This window comes from Diorhabda carinulata, chromosome X (assembly GCF_026250575.1).
Source record: "Diorhabda carinulata isolate Delta chromosome X, icDioCari1.1, whole genome shotgun sequence".
Taxonomy (NCBI): Eukaryota; Metazoa; Arthropoda; class Insecta; order Coleoptera; family Chrysomelidae; genus Diorhabda; species Diorhabda carinulata.
The window spans coordinates 31,960,682-31,977,848 of NC_079472.1; the positions used below are offsets into that span (position 1 = coordinate 31,960,682).

Genomic DNA, 17,167 nt, shown 5'->3' on the forward strand with positions numbered 1-17,167 from the left:
TTCCGTATATTTCTTATTATTTGAAAGTATTTTAGTTGAAAAGATCGTATCCGAAAACCGAAACGTAGAAATTTTCATGATTCTACTATTTTGCTATATACAGATAGTTTTAATTCGTCGTGGGACATCCTGTATAGGTATAAATTTGCAGTTTCAAGCAACATTTTTGATCGACCGCTAGATTTCAAAATATTATCGCAGCTAATCGCTCAACATCAGCACTGTGAGGCTTAGCAGCTGCAATCTGTGCAAACACTAGCACTATTTGGATAATTATCTAGTTTGATTAATTTTTTTATTAATCTTTTAGAGGTAATTAGATCTTTAACAATCATTTTATGCAAGTTTTCAATGACCAAAGAGAAGTTGGTACAAATATTAATTAAGAAATCGTAATTACTTATACAGGGTGATTCATTAAGAATGTCCAATCTCTGAACTGTACATTCTCGACATGCCTTATGCAAATATTGCTAGTTTCCGAGATACGAGGTGTTCAGAGTTTAAATTTAAATTTTGATTTTCGCAATAATTTTTTATGTTTTCACAATTTCTTTTTGAAAATTGGCAGTTTTACGTTTTTTGGCATGAGGAATCATAATTTGCACTCTAATTTTATATTGCCAATAGAGGGCGCTAGTTACACTTGTTTGTGTTATTTAAATCAAATTTTTTTGGACTAAACTTACAACTAAAATAATAAAAAAATATTAAAAAGCGTTAAATTCTACAAAAAAAGTTACTCTTCTTTGATTCGTGTACCTCAATCGGTTATCGAGTTATTTACTTTTAAAAAGTTCAATAAATTTTAATTTTTTTGCAAGATAAACAAAATTTTAACCCAGATTTTCTGGATACAATTCTTTTTACTGATAAAGCAACATTTACCAGACGAGGAATATTCAATTATAAAAATAATCATTTGTGGGATTCTAAAAATCCACATGCTATGAGGGAAACACATTTTCAGCACGAGTTTAAGGTTAACATTTGGTGTGCTTTAATATGTGGGTATTTAATAGGTCCTTTTGAACTGTCAACCAATTCAAATGGACCTCTTTATTTAGATTTTCTTCAAGAACATTTTCACGAATTACTAGAGGATATTTAAGACAAAATATGTGGTTTTTGCACGACGAAGCACCACCACATTATTCAATACTTAAACGAACAGTTTCCGCATCGATGTATTGGTCGTGGAAGTGAGTTTGCTTGGCCACCAAGAGGCCCTGAACATTTTAAAAGCAAATAACTCGATAACCGATTGAGTTACTCGAATCAAAGAAGAGTACTTTTTTTTGTAGAATTTAAAGCTTTTTAATATTATATTTTTTATTATTTTAGTTGCAAGTTTAGCCAAAAAAAGTTTACTTTGATTTAATTAACACAAACAAGTGTAACTAGCGCCCTGTATTAGCAATGTTAAATTAGAGTGCAAATTATGATTCCTCATGCCAAAAAACGTGAAATTGCCAATTTTCAAAGAGAAATTGTGAAAACATAAAAAATTATTGCGAAAATCAAAATTTAAATTTAAACTCTGAACACCTCGTATCTCGGAAACTAGCAATATTTGAATGAGACATGTTGAGCAGTTCAGAGATTTGACATTCTTAATGAATCACCCTGTATTTAATTTACTTGAATTTTCGGATTATTACGGGGAAAAATTTCCTTTTTTTCTTCAGTTTTCGGGTAAGTGCAGCGTCGGGTAGTTGTATAAACTTCTTAGAATATACCCTAGAAAAACCGAGTGAGTTTTTAATTAAACTGGCGGTGGAGCGGAATAAATTTTTGGGGATCATGTCCACATACAGCAAGATGTCGAAATTGCCTCTATGGATTGACCAGTCCCTAGCCCCGACTTAAACCCTATCGAGTATTTATTAAGAGAAAAGTTCGGGCTAGAAATTCCGCATTAGCCACTAAATAGGACGTCAAAACGGCGCTCATTGGTTGTTCAAGATACCTTTTTGTTCGATAATTGTTCTTTACCAAAAAAAAAAAAAATAATAATAATTCAATAACAACATAGTTCACTCAATAAACCGAAGATTGATTGACTGCGACACGTTAATTTTTTGAGATATATTCGAGCTTTTTACTTTTGAATAATATTTTCAAATCATCAAATCGGATGCGCTCAAAACCTTGTTACATTCATTTTTATCGCGAAGAAATAGGAAGCGAACCAAAGAAAAATAGCCCGAAGAAGCAATAACGAATCCACGAAAATTTTATTATGAAAGGAAGTTCAAAATGCCTCGAGTGTAATAGCAAACAAAAAAAATTAATGTAGAAGTTTGAATCAAACACTGAGTGTTCAGTGGCAAAAACGACGATGATTATTTTATATATTTTTTTTCAGTATCGTAACAAACTCAACGAGCAACAAAATCAAAGGCTACATCAACAAAGAGAAGCTTTAACGGCGAGGCAAGAGGAGATGAGTGCAATAGATAAACGTATATCAGAATTACAAGAAAGACTACATCGTAAACGTATATTAAATCAACAATTAGCGAATCAAATCAGCGCTACCTCTCACAAAGCAGCCTATCATCAATTAGTAAGGTAAGAATGAACAAAATCCTTAAAGTATTTTATGAATAATTTGGTCGAATGTCTTCTCTTTCGAATGCCATGTCTACCGGATCTGTAAACAAACCAGTGTAGCCGTTAACTTCTTTTGTATAGAGAATGTTTGTTTTTTGTTTTACTGTAAAAAACATCGACGAAATTTCAAATGAATAACTTATAAAAACTGCAACTGAAACTAATTATTTATGGAAACAAGTATATGGCAATTGGATAAACTTCCGAAAAACGCCAAGAGGAATTGGAAGGTACAAAATGATATGGAATGGTCACAATCGAATAAAGACTAAGAAAATATACCTGGAATCGGTCAAAAAACGCCTATTCCTGCCACGAAAGAGCAGACCCCGAAAAAGCAATAAAAACAATAGAAATAAATGAAAATCAATTTTATTCCACAAAAATTTAGTCACTTTCCTCATCCTCTTCCATTGGAGATCGATCATTTTTTCCAGGATACAAAAATTCCCACAAGATTATTATTAATGGCCCAAATTTTTGCTCGAGCCTCTGTTGGCTTAATTGTTGCTATTTTAAAAAGGTTCCATCTTTTTGGGAGGGTCTGTGTCTGGTATGATGTTATTTGTGAATAAAAAATTAATCATCAATTAACGAAACATTGGATTATTCAATAACTACTTACGTTTTTGAAAGTATTTCTTTTTATTTTAACTCAAAAAACTAAACCACAAAAAATGTTTTAAACTTGCAATGTTTTATTTACCACCAATTCAATGAACGAGCAAAATGGCGGATATTTCAGCTCCTACTTATCTGCGCACGAAATGATAGCGAGGTCGCGGGAATTTCGAAAATATCGACGTCACCTGTAAAATTTCATTGGCGTTTTTCGGAAGTTCAGCCATGACAATTGATGTTTGTCGCGTCCTCGTGTTTTTGAGTAGTTTAAGTGGCCTTAACTGGGATAAGTACTCGGTCTGAATCTATAGGAATTGACAAAAAATGTTTTACATGAAAATTTTAACACGCGAAAAGTGTGTAGAGATTTGTAGCCAATTATAACATCTCATTGCTAGACCAGCCACATTATTCGCCGGATCTTGCACCGTGTGTCTTCTACCTCTGTCTGTAGAAGTTTCTAAAGCTAAAGGGGCAACGTTCTGAAGAAACTGACAGAAATAAACTTCTTGTACTGGTTCTAACAATGGAATAGTGGTGGTGGATTTACCAGCAGGCTGAGTAGGTTGTAGCCTAAGGTAGCATATTTCAAGGGGCGACAATTTTTTTTTTCTTGCACGAAATTAAATAAAAATTAGACGGTATTTCTATGGAATTAAAAGTCTAGAGAAGCTGGACGCTTTAGCTCTTTTATACATAGAGTCAGATCTAATGAACAAGATTTCATACAATTAAAGATTTCGCGAATTCAATGTCAAATCAAAATGTATTCTAATGTTTTCATAATTCAACTGAAACAATTATCTCTCTCTCTAGTATTAAATCTATATGATTCTCAGTTAGCCTTAACCACGGTCTTACATACCACTTTAAACGATCTAGAATTTTTCACAACTGTCAAAAACTGATGAAAGTACAATAATTTCATAAATTGATACGATTACCATCGTCAGAATCAACAGATTTAACAGGGTAGTGTGTAACAGAACTTTTGCAAAGTACAATAATTTCATAAATTCATACTATTATCCTCGCCAGGATCATTAGATCTGATAGTATGACAGTAACAGAACTTTTAGAATCGATTTTTTTCCACTTTAAACGATCGGATAAATTCTAAATGTTGCATAATTATCCAAGACCGATGATGGTACAATAATTTCATAAATTCATACTATTATCCTCGCCAGAATCGTTAGATCTGATAGGATGACAGTAACAGAACTTTTAGAATCGATTTTTTTCCTCTTTAAACGATCGGATACATTCTAAATGCTGCATAATTATCCAAGACCGATGATGGTACAATAATTTCATAAATTCATACTATTATCCTCGCCAGAATCGTTAGATCTGATAGGATGACAGTAACAGAACTTTTAGAATCGATTTTTTTCCACTTTAAACGATCGGATACATTCTAAATGCTGCATAATTATCCAAGACCGATGATGGTACAATAATTTCATAAATTCATACTATTATCCTCGCCAGAATCGTTAGATCTGATAGGATGACAGTAACAGAACTTTTAGAATCGATTTTTTTCCTCTTTAAACGATCGGATACATTCTAAATGCTGCATAATTATCCAAGACCGATGATGGTACAATAATTTCATAAATTCATACTATTATCCTCGCCAGGATCATTAGATCTGATAGGATGACAGTAACAGAACTTTTAGAATCGATTTTTTTCCACTTTAAACGATCGGATACATTCTAAATGTTGCATAATTATCCAAGACCGATGATGGTACAATAATTTCATAAATTCATACTATTATCCTCGCCAGGATCATTAGATCTGATAGTATGACAGTAACAGAACTTTTAGAATCGATTTTTTTCCACTTTAAACGATCGGATACATTCTAAATGTTGCATAATTATCCAAGACCGATGATGGTACAATAATTTCATAAATTCATACTATTATCCTCGCCAGAATCGTTAGATCTGATAGGATGACAGTAACAGAACTTTTAGAATCGATTTTTTTCCTCTTTAAACGATCGGATACATTCTAAATGCTGCATAATTATCCAAGACCGATGATGGTACAATAATTTCATAAATTCATACTATTATCCTCGCCAGGATCATTAGATCTGATAGGATGACAGTAACAGAACTTTTAGAATCGATTTTTTTCCTCTTTAAACGATCGGATACATTCTAAATGCTGCATAATTATCCAAGACCGATGATGGTACAATAATTTCATAAATTCATACTATTATCCTCGCCAGAATCGTTAGATCTGATAGGATGACAGTAACAGAACTTTTAGAATCGATTTTTTTCCACTTTAAACGATCGGATACATTCTAAATGCTGCATAATTATCCAAGACCGATGATGGTACAATAATTTCATAAATTCATACTATTATCCTCGCCAGAATCGTTAGATCTGATAGGATGACAGTAACAGAACTTTTAGAATCGATTTTTTTCCACTTTAAACGATCGGATACATTCTAAATGCTGCATAATTATCCAAGACCGATGATGGTACAATAATTTCATAAATTCATACTATTATCCTCGCCAGGATCATTAGATCTGATAGGATGACAGTAACAGAACTTTTAGAATCGATTTTTTTCCACTTTAAACGATCGGATAAATTCTAAATGTTGCATAATTATCCAAGACCGATGATGGTACAATAATTTCATAAATTCATACTATTATCCTCGCCAGAATCGTTAGATCTGATAGGATGACAGTAACAGAACTTTTAGAATCGATTTTTTTCCACTTTAAACGATCGGATACATTCTAAATGCTGCATAATTATCCAAGACCGATGATGGTACAATAATTTCATAAATTCATACTATTATCCTCGCCAGAATCGTTAGATCTGATAGGATGACAGTAACAGAACTTTTAGAATCGATTTTTTTCCTCTTTAAACGATCGGATACATTCTAAATGCTGCATAATTATCCAAGACCGATGATGGTACAATAATTTCATAAATTCATACTATTATCCTCGCCAGGATCATTAGATCTGATAGGATGACAGTAACAGAACTTTTAGAATCGATTTTTTTCCACTTTAAACGATCGGATAAATTCTAAATGTTGCATAATTATCCAAGACCGATGATGGTACAATAATTTCATAAATTCATACTATTATCCTCGCCAGAATCGTTAGATCTGATAGGATGACAGTAACAGAACTTTTAGAATCGATTTTTTTCCACTTTAAACGATCGGATACATTCTAAATGCTGCATAATTATCCAAGACCGATGATGGTACAATAATTTCATAAATTCATACTATTATCCTCGCCAGGATCATTAGATCTGATAGGATGACAGTAACAGAACTTTTAGAATCGATTTTTTTCCACTTTAAACGATCGGATACATTCTAAATGTTGCATAATTATCCAAGACCGATGATGGTACAATAATTTCATAAATTCATACTATTATCCTCGCCAGGATCATTAGATCTGATAGGATGACAGTAACAGAACTTTTAGAATCGATTTTTTTCCACTTTAAACGATCGGATACATTCTAAATGTTGCATAATTATCCAAGACCGATGATGGTACAATAATTTCATAAATTCATACTATTATCCTCGCCAGGATCATTATATCTGATAGTATGACAGTAACAGAACTTTTAGAATCGATTTTTTTCCACTTTAAACGATCGGATACATTCTAAATGTTGCATAATTATCCAAGACCGATGATGGTACAATAATTTCATAAATTCATACTATTATCCTCGCCAGGATCATTATATCTGATAGTATGACAGTAACAGAACTTTTAGAATCGATTTTTTTCCACTTTAAACGATCGGATACATTCTAAATGTTGCATAATTATCCAAGACCGATGATGGTACAATAATTTCATAAATTCATACTATTATCCTCGCCAGGATCATTAGATCTGATAGGATGACAGTAACAGAACTTTTAGAATCGATTTTTTTCCACTTTAAACGATCGGATACATTCTAAATGTTGCATAATTATCCAAGACCGATGATGGTACAATAATTTCATAAATTCATACTATTATCCTCGCCAGGATCATTAGATCTGATAGGATGACAGTAACAGAACTTTTAGAATCGATTTTTTTCCACTTTAAACGATCGGATACATTCTAAATGTTGCATAATTATCCAAGACCGATGATGGTACAATAATTTCATAAATTCATACTATTATCCTCGCCAGAATCGTTAGATCTGATAGGATGACAGTAACAGAACTTTTAGCATCGATTTTTTTCCACTTTAAACGATCGGATACATTCTAAATGTTGCATAATTATCCAAGACCGATGATGGTACAATAATTTCCTAAATTCATACTATTATCCTCGCCAGGATCATTAGATCTGATAGGATGACAGTAACAGAACTTTTAGAATCGATTTTTTTCCACTTTAAACGATCGGATAAATTCTAAATGTTGCATAATTATCCAAGACCGATGATGGTACAATAATTTCATAAATTCATACTATTATCCTCGCCAGAATCGTTAGATCTGATAGGATGACAGTAACAGAACTTTTAGAATCGATTTTTTTCCACTTTAAACGATCGGATACATTCTAAATGCTGCATAATTATCCAAGACCGATGATGGTACAATAATTTCATAAATTCATACTATTATCCTCGCCAGAATCGTTAGATCTGATAGGATGACAGTAACAGAACTTTTAGAATCGATTTTTTTCCTCTTTAAACGATCGGATACATTCTAAATGCTGCATAATTATCCAAGACCGATGATGGTACAATAATTTCATAAATTCATACTATTATCCTCGCCAGAATCGTTAGATCTGATAGGATGACAGTAACAGAACTTTTAGAATCGATTTTTTTCCTCTTTAAACGATCGGATACATTCTAAATGCTGCATAATTATCCAAGACCGATGATGGTACAATAATTTCATAAATTCATACTATTATCCTCGCCAGGATCATTAGATCTGATAGGATGACAGTAACAGAACTTTTAGAATCGATTTTTTTCCACTTTAAACGATCGGATACATTCTAAATGTTGCATAATTATCCAAGACCGATGATGGTACAAAAATATTCTGGGGGTTTTCGAACACGAATATAATGACAAAAAGAGTGTACGAGGTTCTCATTATTAAGGATTATAACAGTGAACAGTGAAAAGTGTTTATTTCATTGCTGCTTCATTTTCTCCGTCATTTTCTTCGCCTGCAAAATCTTTGACAAAATTACTTTCATTATTGATGCAATAAAAGCTTGCTCAATTTTTACAAGCGACATTGCAGTGTAAAAACGATGCTTCCTGCATCCACATGTCATGTTACGATCGGTTTTAGTTTCCGTAACGAATCAATGGTTAAGCATTTTCAAATAAACTCTAGCAAACTCCTAACAAGTCATCGCCGTGACGTTATACGTTTTCAGCGTCCTCAAAACCCCCCGACTAATAAAATTGAACTAATTTCCGACAATATTTTTCGAAAATTTTTGTATACAAAGTATCCTAAGGTTGAACTGAATCGAATATAGAAGAAATATATAATTTAATTAAAATTACGACCATTTTATTCGCTAGAATCATGTAATCTGATAGTTTAGTTAGTTAATTGCAACATACCACGATTGATTGTTTGCAAACTGTTATTTTTATATCCAATTAATAATTTACGGTTTGCTGTACAATAAAATGTTACTGCCGTAACGAATAAAAACGAAACATCCTTCCATCAAATTGAATTAAATTTGCAATGGTTAAATAATAATTTATAGTTTATAAAAATCAAAAACGGAAAATTAGAAAGACGACATTCGTTTTGTAAAAAAAATTAAGTATCAACTTGGAATTGGATTTGATATTCCAATAGTTAAAACGACCTATTTGCGAAACTTTTAATTAAGATGAGTTTTCAACAAAAAAAAAAGTTTATTTTATAGTCTTTGTTCAGAAAAAATCCTTTCTTCTTTATCCTTACGTTCTTATACACGAGACTCCTTATAATACTGACTATCCATCAATTTTTCCATTAACTTTTCAAGAACCATTCATTCTCAGTATGGGTTTCTCACAAACAGTTCAGCCCATGATTACATCCTTAATTATTATGTCTGCAATCGACGAATGTATTTGAATCTAATAATTTTTGAATTACAAAACATGTTTAATAATGTCGACAAACTTAATCGAGAAATCGAGTTAGATCTGGCAACGTTAAGGAGACCCAAACGAAACAAATGTAAGTGAAAGGCGAAAAACTAGAACAATTCGAGAAAGCATCTGCAAATATAAGAACAAGAAGCTTTTCTTAGACCCGATCTGAAGCTGAGAATACGAATGCTCAAGTTCTATGTATTCCCAGTCTTCTTGTATGGTGTAGAAACCATCAACCATATTGCTAACGAAAACCAGGAACCTAGCGTAAAATGCTCAACGCTCAAAATATCGTGAACAGATCAATGTAGATGTTCTGAGAATAATCGACGTAAAGATCTTTCATTAAGTGGAGAGAAAGTAACTTCAATATCTTGTCCACATCATGAGATATACAAAAAAATCTATCGGAAGATCTTGGCTTAGGATCCTGCGAAAATGGTTCAACGTCACACCATATAAAACAATACAGATAAACATACAAAAGACAGAAATAATGAAAATGTCAAATAACTGTACAAGTACAAAGAAAAAACTGTTAATATCCCATATAGGATTTTACGATGCACCCAGTATAGACCCAGACTGGGGCCATGTATATACAACTCTGGTTTGGAAGCCATTATTGGCCCAGACTTGATGGGATTCTGGGATGATAACAATGTCCCTCGCTTGGTTTGCAAACCTGAACCGGGCCTACATAAACCCAAGACTGGTCTGCAACCCTGGGCCACGCTGGTTGCTTGTAAAAAACCCGGCTGACTATAGGATGGCAGAGGTTGGGTTACCCAGAGTTCAGCCCGGCTTGAGTGAATATGGGATGGCCGAGGTGAGGTTACATAGAGTTCAGCCAAGCTTGGCTGACTATAGATTGGCCGGGGCTAAGTTACCCAGACTTCAACCATGTTTGGACCATTATTGGTTTGTCAAGGTGGAATTTCCCAGCGTTAGCACAAGCTAAGCCCTATCGTTAAAGTCTGTGAGCTTCTACAAGGGATATTTAAGGACAAGAAATTCTTAAAACCGGGCTCTGTTACCGACGCGGCGAGCTCTTGACGACCGATACATAATTTATAATGCTATTTTGAATCTAATACTTAAAATTAGTATTATAGAATAACACAAATTATGAAGGATTTTCTGTACGGTTTTAACTCTAGTTCACGTTTAATTCTTTCCATTTTTCTGAAAATAAATGATATCTTTCAAGTAGAGTAATCCATTATGAGGATCAATTGTGTCATAATAGTGACTAAATGAAATATTGATTTTAGATTCATCACAACCCGGCTTGACGTAATCATAATAATCCGAATCGATTTCTTATTCTTCTTTCTTCGTATTTTCGTATTGTTGATATTTTCTAACTTAACATCTCATATAGACACGTAAGTTTCTGTGAGTTTCGAATCAGGATATATCTCACAACACATTGAACATCGATTTTTTAAATAATAAGCGAATTCACCATCTATAAGGTCTTTGAAAACTGTATGCAGTGATGGTCTTGTAGTATCTGGAGCATGAGTTTAATTTTTATCAAAATGCAATTAAAAATAGTGAAAAAAAAGGAATTTTGTTTGGCCCACATGTTAAATTAGACAGAAAAATTAAAGTCAGGGTATCTAACAAGTCATCTAAGGATTCTAGAATTATTAAAGTGAGAAGATAAACAATGATCACCAATAATAGGTCAATAAAAATCTTCCGGAAGTATCTATATGGTATATAGTTGTTTCTAAGATAGCGCAAGGAACTGAATTAAGCATTTTTGGACTAAAGTATCATCTCTCTATACCACTAGGAAAAACAATCATTTTTCAAGCAGAATTTCTAGTACATTTACACTCTCTATGTTAGTCGAACGGCCTTGTAGACCTTGAAGACTATTGCGTGCATGTCCAAACTCTAAAATTCATCCATATTTGGCACCAAACATCTACTGTTGCTTCTCCAAATATCACATCAACTACCAATTGAACGGATGGCTAGAAAATCGGATGGAGTCATCCAAAAGATAGGCTCTGGTATGATTCAAGATTGCGAATGTCCCGCCTAAAGGCTTAGGGAAGTGGGACAAAAACCCATAATCGTTGAGAGGAGGCTACGTATTTTGGGAACAGAACAATCTAATGAAGAATTAGGTACGAAATATCCAAAACAATCTCAATCTATTCTTCGTTAACGACTCGGACATTGTCTTCTGCGGCCTTGTAGATCCTGAAGATTATTGCATACACGTCCAAACTCTAAAAGAACTAATATAAACAAAGTAATACCAATCCGGCTACATAGCCACGAAGGAAGCAGACAACTTTACCGAAAACGGCTACCGACTCCATATTTGGCACCAGATTTCTACTGTTGCTTCTCCACATATTAAATCAACTACCAATTGAACGGATAGCTAGAGAATCACCAAAAAATACTTAACACATGATAGGCGTTAGGGACGATTGAAGATTTCGTGAGCAAACCATGGAGAGATACTCTGCGAATGTCCCGCCAGAACAATCTAATGAAGAATTAGGTACGAAATATCCAAAACAATCTAAATCTATTCTTCGTTAACGACTTGGACGTTGTCTTTTACTTTCAACTTCATTTGGTACCAAATCATACGCGATTCCAATATCTAGAAACGAGGATTTTATCTAATATTTTTTGTTATAATTTTTTCTTCGATTTGGCATAAATTTTAACCTCACCAGACTAGTAGGTATTTATTTGTTTGAAATATTCCAATGATGGTTTTATATATTCTTTTAAACAGATTAACTGGCAGCCAAGATCAAACCAATCAAGTTGCATTGACTAGAAAACACCAACAAAACAATAATGACCGAAAAGGATTATCTCGAGGAAACATAGCAGCTGTTGAGCCCTATAACCACATCCCCGTACAACAAAATCATCAAATCAAAAATGTTAATACTCATCCAGATATTAAGGTAAGAGAAAAAACTAAAATTATTGTTTATTATTATTTGTTAAAATATAAAATTATAGATACTTATATAAACACCGTTGTGGGTTGAAATCCAAAAACAACAATCGTAGTAAATCGATTTAATTCTAATAGGGAGAACGCATAAACAATTTTCATTCGGAAATTCTGACCAAATACTTATGAGTTCTTGTCCTCAACATTTTGGTTGTACTTCAATGTAAATTATGAAAAACTCCACTGAAAAATTCAATGATAATTACCTCTTACAGCTTGTGCTTTATATTTGCTTTAGTCTTTAGCCTCTTAATCCATTCTACTTACGTTTACAATTGGACGAGGGTAGAAGTCTTAAAAATCGATGAAAAAAAAATAATAGTTAGATAAAAACCATTGGAAAAGGAGAATACGATAAAAATGAAAGGAAAAATAATTTACGGGTGATTTGCGGTCGGGAAGCGGGTAAAAAACGGTTTTTCGATTTCTGGGAAAACTACAAATCTTATGGAAAAACGTTGAGTGACAAAGTTGTTGGTATTGAAAAGATCTACAACTCTTGTGTACAAATTTTTTTCGCATAACCTCAAAATTTATGTGAAAAATTCAAAAAACCGAGTTTTAGTTTTTTTTTATTTTTGTCTCATACAGAAAACATTTTTTTTCACGAAACTTCATGAAAACATCACCTTTTCATGTCCCGAACACACTGTAGTTTATTTTTTCACGAAACTTCATGAAAACATCACTTTTTCATGTTCCGAACACACTGTGGTTTATTTTTTCACGAAACTTCATTAAAACGTCACCATTTCACGTCCCGAACACACTGTAGTTAATTTTTTCACGAAACTTCATGAAAACATCACCATTTCACGTCCCGAACACACTGTAGTTTATTTTTTCACGAAATTTCATGAAAACATCACCTTTTCATGTCCCGAACACACTGTGGTTTATTTTTTCACGAAACTTCATTAAAACGTCACCATTTCACGTCCCGAACACACTGTAGTTAATTTTTTCACGAAACTTCATGAAAACACCATTTCACGTCCCGAACACACTGTAGTTTATTTTTTCACGAAATTTCATGAAAACATCACCTTTTCATGTCCCGAACACACTGTGGTTTATTTTTTCACGAAACTTCATTAAAACGTCACCATTTCACGTCCCGAACACACTGTAGTTAATTTTTTCACGAAACTTCATGAAAACACCATTTCACGTCCCGAACACACTGTAGTTTATTTTTTCACGAAATTTCATGAAAACATCACCTTTTCATGTCCCGAACACACTGTGGTTTATTTTTTCACGAAACTTCATTAAAACGTCACCATTTCACGTCCCAAACACACTGTAGTTAATTTTTTCACGAAACTTCATGAAACCATCACCATTTCACGTCCCGAACACACTGTGGTTTATTTTTTCACGAAATTTCATGAAAACATCACCTTTTCATGTCCCGAACACACTGTAGTTAATTTTTTCACGAAACTTCATGAAAACATCACCATTTCACGTCCCGAACACACTGTAGTTTATTTTTTCACGAAATTTCATGAAAACATCACCTTTTCATGTCCCGAACACACTGTGGTTTATTTTTTCACGAAACTTCATTAAAACATCACCATTTCACGTCCCGAACACACTGTAGTTAATTTTTTCACGAAACTTCATGAAAACATCACCATTTCACGTCCCGAACACACTGTAGTTAATTTTTTCACGAAACTTCATGAAAACATCACCTTTTCATGTCCCGAACACACTGTGGTTTATTTTTTCACGAAATTTCATGAAAACATCACCTTTTCATGTCCCGAACACACTGTGGTTTATTTTTTCACGAAACTTCATTAAAACGTCACCATTTCACGTCCCGAACACACTGTAGTTAATTTTTTCACGAAACTTCATGAAACCATCACCATTTCACGTCCCGAACACACTGTAGTTAATTTTTTCACGAAACTTCATGAAAACATCACCATTTCACGTCCCGAACACACTGTAGTTTATTTTTTCACGAAATTTCATGAAAACATCACCTTTTCATGTCCCGAACACACTGTGGTTTATTTTTTCACGAAACTTCATTAAAACATCACCATTTCACGTCCCGAACACACTGTAGTTAATTTTTTCACGAAACTTCATGAAAACATCACCATTTCACGTCCCGAACACACTGAAGTTAATTTTTTCACGAAACTTCATGAAAACATCACCTTTTCATGTCCCGAACACACTGTGGTTTATTTTTTCACGAAACTTCATTAAAACGTCACCATTTCACGTCCCGAACACACTGTAGTTAATTTTTTCACGAAACTTCATGAAAACATCACCATTTCACGTCCCGAACACACTGTAGTTAATTTTTTCACGAAACTTCATGAAAACATCACCATTTCACGTCCCGAACACACTGTAGTTAATTTTTTCACGAAACTTCATGAAAACGTCACCTTTTCACGTCCCGAACACACTGTAATTTTTTCTTTTTTCACGAAACTTCATGAAAACATATCCTTTTCATGTACCGAACACAGTTTTCACCTTATTTTTACTCAATATCGAAAAATCACCTTAATATCCAAACGAAAATTCTCACGTAAAAATATCATGTTTTTTTTAAAATGTTGGTGAGTAAATTTTCTAAAAAAATGCAAAATAAACTTATGTTCATCAATATAATAAAACAACGTGATATAGATGCTGCTGTAGCTTGGCGGGCGAAATTCGATCGGCGCTGGTGACGTAAGCAAACGATTGACGCGTTGCAAAAAGAAATGAGTCAAATAAAAATATTCTATTTTCAAAAATTTATATCAACGTTATTATGTGTGCTAGAAACGTACGGTAAATTGCAAAATTTATTATACGGCGTGCCCAATCATAAAAAATATAAATCCGACAAAAGTTTTCAGACCCATTGCAGCACAGACACGCATTTGGGGTCATCCATATATTACGTCACACGTTAATGGGGAGAAAAGATATCATCAAAATGTGAGGGGGGGGGTTAAAAGTTTTACCACTAATTAAATTAGTCTTTCTATTGTTTTTTAACTATTTGTTGGAGAATATATCGAAAAATAATGACTATTTTTTATTAATATCTGAACTACGTATGAAAACAGGAAACAAAAAACTTAATTAATCACTAGTAAATAATTGAATAAATAAGTAGGCTTATCAATTATTATATCTATAATAGAGACAAATGATATTTGCATATTTTATAACTTTCAATATACCATTCAATGAATTGTAAAATTAATCGTAACGTACATTTTTTGTTAATTGAAATCTGTTGAACGTATAAATTCAATTATACTTGTTTTGAACTATGGATTTCAATTTAGGAAATTTCCAATACGTACAATTTTCCTATTATATCACTCGTATCGAAAATTGTATGTCAATAGACCTCGTTTGAGGAACCAGTGAGGTCCTAAATTCCCATAAATTCATTTTCTACCATTAAACAATTCGAATTTTATATGTGAATCTATATTTTTCTCGTTAAATTATCCTTTCTACTCCATTAAGGGTGTTTAGGAATCCACCACCTAGTCAATATACTGCCCAATCTTAAAGTATAACATACCCCACATCCACTATTTCACCCACCATTGAAAATCAAAGAATAGAAGCCTTAATATCAATCGGAGTGGGTAATGAACCAAGACGACGTTCCGATATGTACAGACTAGTCAAATAGAAGTTTCTCATCCATGTTATGTGATATTCCTCTGAACGTTCGTTGTTCATGCACAATGGAGACCCTCCCCACTGTCTAAATATCTTACAAGCTTAGTATAATCAACACCATAATCACAAAAAACGAAATTACCGATAGATTAAACTTAACCTAACCTAACCTAACAATTGTGACGCTATAAACCAGAATCTTGGAATACTCTTCAAGTTCAAAGAAATATTCTCTTTAGACAGTAGCAGTTGTACCCGCGCGCCCCCTTGTTTCTGATCTTCTTCTTTCAGCCATGTTTGGTCATCCATGTTTTTCTTTACTCAGTCTGAAGTAGCGCTACTCTTATATCTTCCAACAAATCTTCCTCTCCATAAAAACTTCTTAACCCCACAAAAAATATACCCACGAATCTCTCTTTCTCGGTTCTTTTTCACCTCACAGAGATAATAAGAAAGCTACTATCTCTTTAGATGGATATTCTTGATGATTTGACAGCTAAAAGATTAGGCAACTTATTGAAGATGTCTAAAGAGGAAGTCATGTGGATTTGGCGCCAAATTATTCCGTAGATGTCTATTTTATCGACGTATAACGATAGATATCCCTTGTACAAACTATATTTGATACATAACCTTAAAATAACTATCAAATGAAGCTGTTTTGTATTAGTTTTTTTTAATATAACAAAAAAACCTTACGTATTACGATAAGATATTTTTTTTTCAGTTGCAAAACACTTACGATTTATATCAACCTGTGTATTATATGAAGAAAGATCAAGTTTCTCCAAAGCCTAGCTGTGAGCTTCAAGACGTAGGAAATAAATTAACAAATTCGTATCCTCCGAAGAACGAGGATAACGAAATACTAAAAGATTTTTCCGCTTCTAAAACTGACCCCAAATACCAAACGCTGCCATATAATACGAAATTCACCGTTAACCTGTTAAACAACATGAATAAAACCAACAAAGATGAAATTATAAATAATAACGAAGAACCTAAGGGAAACGCCAACGAGAACGTCATTATGCATACAGGTGATAATCATTATAAAAATATCCTATTC

The 17,167-nt window shown here is 33.2% G+C and overlaps 1 protein-coding gene across 3 annotated transcripts in view; it reads left to right on the top strand.

Moving 5' to 3' along the window:
• LOC130902544 (uncharacterized) overlaps positions 1–17,167 on the top strand; it is a 126,633-nt gene that overhangs the window by 102,595 nt on the left and 6,871 nt on the right. For all 3 annotated transcript variants that reach the window (XM_057814763.1, XM_057814764.1, XM_057814762.1), the window contains 3 exons: positions 2,369–2,574; positions 12,196–12,373; positions 16,826–17,138. In XM_057814763.1, coding sequence (XP_057670746.1) covers positions 2,369–2,574; positions 12,196–12,373; positions 16,826–17,138 — 697 coding nt within the window. The remainder of the gene's footprint in view (positions 1–2,368; positions 2,575–12,195; positions 12,374–16,825; positions 17,139–17,167) is intronic.